Consider the following 3642-nt stretch of genomic DNA (forward strand, 5'->3'; position numbering starts at 1 on the left):
GAATAAATTTAGCTTGATATTTGAAATAATTTAGCCAAAGTGAAATAAATATTAGCAAAATGATTGAGTTATGCAAGTGAATCTCGTAATTAAGATTATTATTCTAAAGTGTGTCTTTCATTCAGCATTTTTTTGGGTTTTTTTTTTGTTTTTTTTTTTTGTTTTTTGAGAAAAGAGTCTCAAGCTGTCACCGTGGGTAGAGTTCCATGGTGTCACAGCTCACAGTAACCTCAAATTCTTGGTCTTAAGCGATTCTCTTGCCTATTTTGTTGTTGTTGCAGTTGTCGTTGTTGTTTAGCTGGCCTGGGCTGGATTTGAACCTGCCAGCCTTGGTGCATGTGGCCAGCGCCCTAATCACTTAGCTACGGGTGCCACTTCAGGATTTGTTTTTAATGCAGTAAAGTTGTAGATAGTAAATTATATAAAGTATATTTCATAAGTTGAAAGCCTATTAAATCCCTTAAAACTTAAATCCTTTTTTCTCTTTTGTCTTCTATCCCTGATTCCTGGATCAATCTAATTATTCACTTTATCAGTTGTTACACTCAACCTATAGATTGAAAAACCTGCATCCCACTGAAGAAGTGTTACAGAGATACACCTTCCAACCTAATATGTAGGTCATTACAGAAGTTTTGAGATACACAAAAATCAAGAAACGTAAAATCTGCGTGAATGGTAACGTATGTAGCCCTCCCAGCAATACTGATAAGCTCAGCAAGTTGAAATTTGCATGAGTCAATCAGAAAGGATGCTGTCAACTGTGTTTCTTGTAAGTGAAATAATGGACCATAACACAGTCTGCCTCAGAACTTCTGTAGTGACCTACATATAAGCTCTGGATAATTTTTAAGAACTCTTTTACATCTCTGCCCATTCCATGCTGCTCGAATGCCCTTTCCTTCCGTTTCCCTGGGAAGCAGACCTTTGCTAGTAAGCTCCAGCTTCCTGTCTTGTGACTGTAGTTCTGCCTTCCTTCCATCCCATCTCAGAAGAAATGGTGCCATTCATGTTTAAAACACTCACCTGTAGTTGGGGTTCCAGACTCTCCAGTTCTGGAACATACTTCTTCAATTATTTCATCTTTATCTCATGTCATCAACCTCTATCTCCAATACTTATAAATATTCTGAGTCTTTTGTGTCCTCAAAAGCCTTCCTTGGACTTGTGTCCCCCACTGGCCCTGTGTTCACCCTTATCTATACAGTGATACTTCTTACAGAGTGACCTGCGCCCTGTGCCTTTATAGTTATTATTCATCTGTTCTGCATCCCAGTCTGGCTACTATTACCACCACTTCATTGAAACCACCCTTGTTAAAATCACTAGCATGAATGTCAGATCCACTATTTAAATATTTTTCTCCATTAATCATGAAATATAAAGTATACAGCAATGTGAGTTAAACATGTATGTGAAGTTGAACACTCACATCATTACATTCACTTCAAGAAACAGAACATTTTCACACACACACACACACACACACACACACCCACAGCTGCATTCCTCACCCAGGAAGTACTCACTACTTGACTTTAGTGTTATAATAATTATTGACTTTTTTTATTTTATGGTGGTGATTTGTTTTGTCATCTCCAAGGTCAAGGCAATAGACGTATTTATCACCCCAGAAGTCCCTTCTGCCTCTTGTGTCCTTCCTACTCACTTCTTCCCACCCCAGCCAGGCTACCATTGATCTCTCTGTCACTGCACAGTAGCTTGTATTTTCTAGAGTACTATAAACAAAATTCTACAGTTTGTACTCTTTCTGTCGGGAGTGGTCTGGCTTCTTTCATTCAGCATAATTATTTAAAGATTCATCCATGTTCATAATTCATTCATTTTATTGCTGAGTAGTATAGTTCATTGTGTGGCTGTATTACAGTTTGCTTCTCTCTTCACAAGTTGGTGAATATTAGAGTTGTTTCCAGTTTGGGGCCATTACAATAAGGCTGTTATGAACATTTGTATACAAGTATTTGTATTGATATACTCATTCATTTATCTTTAGTAAATCCTGGTAAAAACATATAGAAGTTGAGTAAGGCCTACTGTTAGTGTCAGGGTAGTATACCAATGTCACTTTCCTGGTTTAGATGTTGAATGTAGTCAGGTAAAATGTTACCACTGGGAAAAGCTGGATAAAGGGTGTATAGAACTCTTATTTTTGCAACTTCCTGTGAATCTGTACTTTTCTCAAAATAAAATTTTAAAATTAATATATCTTAATTGTATAAAATTAAGAAAATACAGGCAAAAAAATAAGAAAAAATTATCCACACCATCTAGAGATTATCATTATGATAATATTTTGGTGTATATCCTTATAATATTCTTGACAGATTTTGTTTTTCATTGTGGCTATTTTTACCTAGTAGGATCATGTTTTGTATCATAGACAGTGGACGTATTTATTCTTCTTATCTATTAATTTTATGGTATTGTGGAAACAAATTATTTTATAACTTGTGTATTCATTCAAATTAAGATATTTTCTTCTAATTTGTTTTCTTTCTTTTTCTATCCTGTAGTTGATGACAGTGCAATTTTGGATTGCCAGTTCAGTGAATTTTATCATACTCCTCCACCTGGTTTTGAAAAAATATTATTTGAACAGCAGATCTTCTGAATGTATTTGTTTTTGAATCTTGTATTTCTGCACTGTTAAAAGTGTTTACCATTTAATAAAGCTTTACCTGACCTATAGATGAAAATATATTCTTAAGTATATGCCTGTTAATGTTACCTAAGAAACCAGTATACTTAATATACCACCCTGAAGTTGTGATTTAAAATACTTATGTTTTGTGATATGAAAATCAGCAATTGGGGCGGTTATTAATTTTTATTTAAATAAATATAACTATGGGTTTAATTAACAGTATTACATGGTAGTATATGGAGATATTTAAAGAGAAATCTTTCTTACATAAAATATTTATTGTGAAAGAGATGTAGAATTGGGTGGGGTTTTTTGGTCATTCTGATGTTTAGACCTCATTAACTATTTTAAATCTGCATTCCAATAATTTTATGTTTCAGTGTCCTTTTGTATATACAATATAAGAAAGCAGCAGAAGTTTTTACTATTGGCAACTTCATTTTTGGCAATCAGTTTATTGTATAATGTACCATTTCTTAAAACTTAAATTACTTATTTTGTCATGTATTGTCATTGTTTTTTATTTGGTTTGTGAAAGGAGACAAACAATTTAATAATTGTCAGAGCATTTTGTTGAAAACCATCATGCTTCAGGCAGTTCCCAATTACAAACATCCAGCTTACATCCAACTCAGATTTATGAATGGAAGCTATTACAGGTAATTAGGTAAATGTGCCTGTTCTGACTTACATACAAAATCAACTTAAGAACAAACATACAGAACCTATCTAGTTTGTAACCCAGGGACTGCCTGTACTTCAATTTCAGAGTCAGTAATGTTTGATTAGTAATGTAGTGTACACTGGCAGACATTTAGAATAGTGTGATGCTTAAAACTTAAATTTAAATGAGATTATTCTTTAAGGACTCTTATTTAAATGTGTTTTTTCTGTAAAGAATAATAAATATTGGGTGGTGCCTGTGGCTCAAAGGAGTAGGACACCAGCCCCATATGCTAGAGGTGGCGGGTTCAAAC

The 3642-nt window shown here is 34.1% G+C and overlaps 1 protein-coding gene across 1 annotated transcript in view; it reads left to right on the plus strand.

The window, feature by feature from the left end:
- The window catches only part of SPRYD7 (SPRY domain containing 7), a 23394-nt gene extending 20371 nt beyond the window's left edge, over positions 1–3023 (plus strand). Inside the window, exon 5 of the mRNA XM_003800716.3 lies at positions 2535–3023. Coding sequence (XP_003800764.1) covers positions 2535–2632 — 98 coding nt within the window. The 3' untranslated portion in view covers positions 2633–3023. The remainder of the gene's footprint in view (positions 1–2534) is intronic.
- Positions 3024–3642: the final 619 nt, after the last annotated feature.

Source organism: Otolemur garnettii, unplaced genomic scaffold (assembly GCF_000181295.1).
Source record: "Otolemur garnettii isolate 467f Iridium unplaced genomic scaffold, OtoGar3 scaffold00182, whole genome shotgun sequence".
Classification (NCBI taxonomy): domain Eukaryota; kingdom Metazoa; phylum Chordata; class Mammalia; order Primates; family Galagidae; genus Otolemur; species Otolemur garnettii.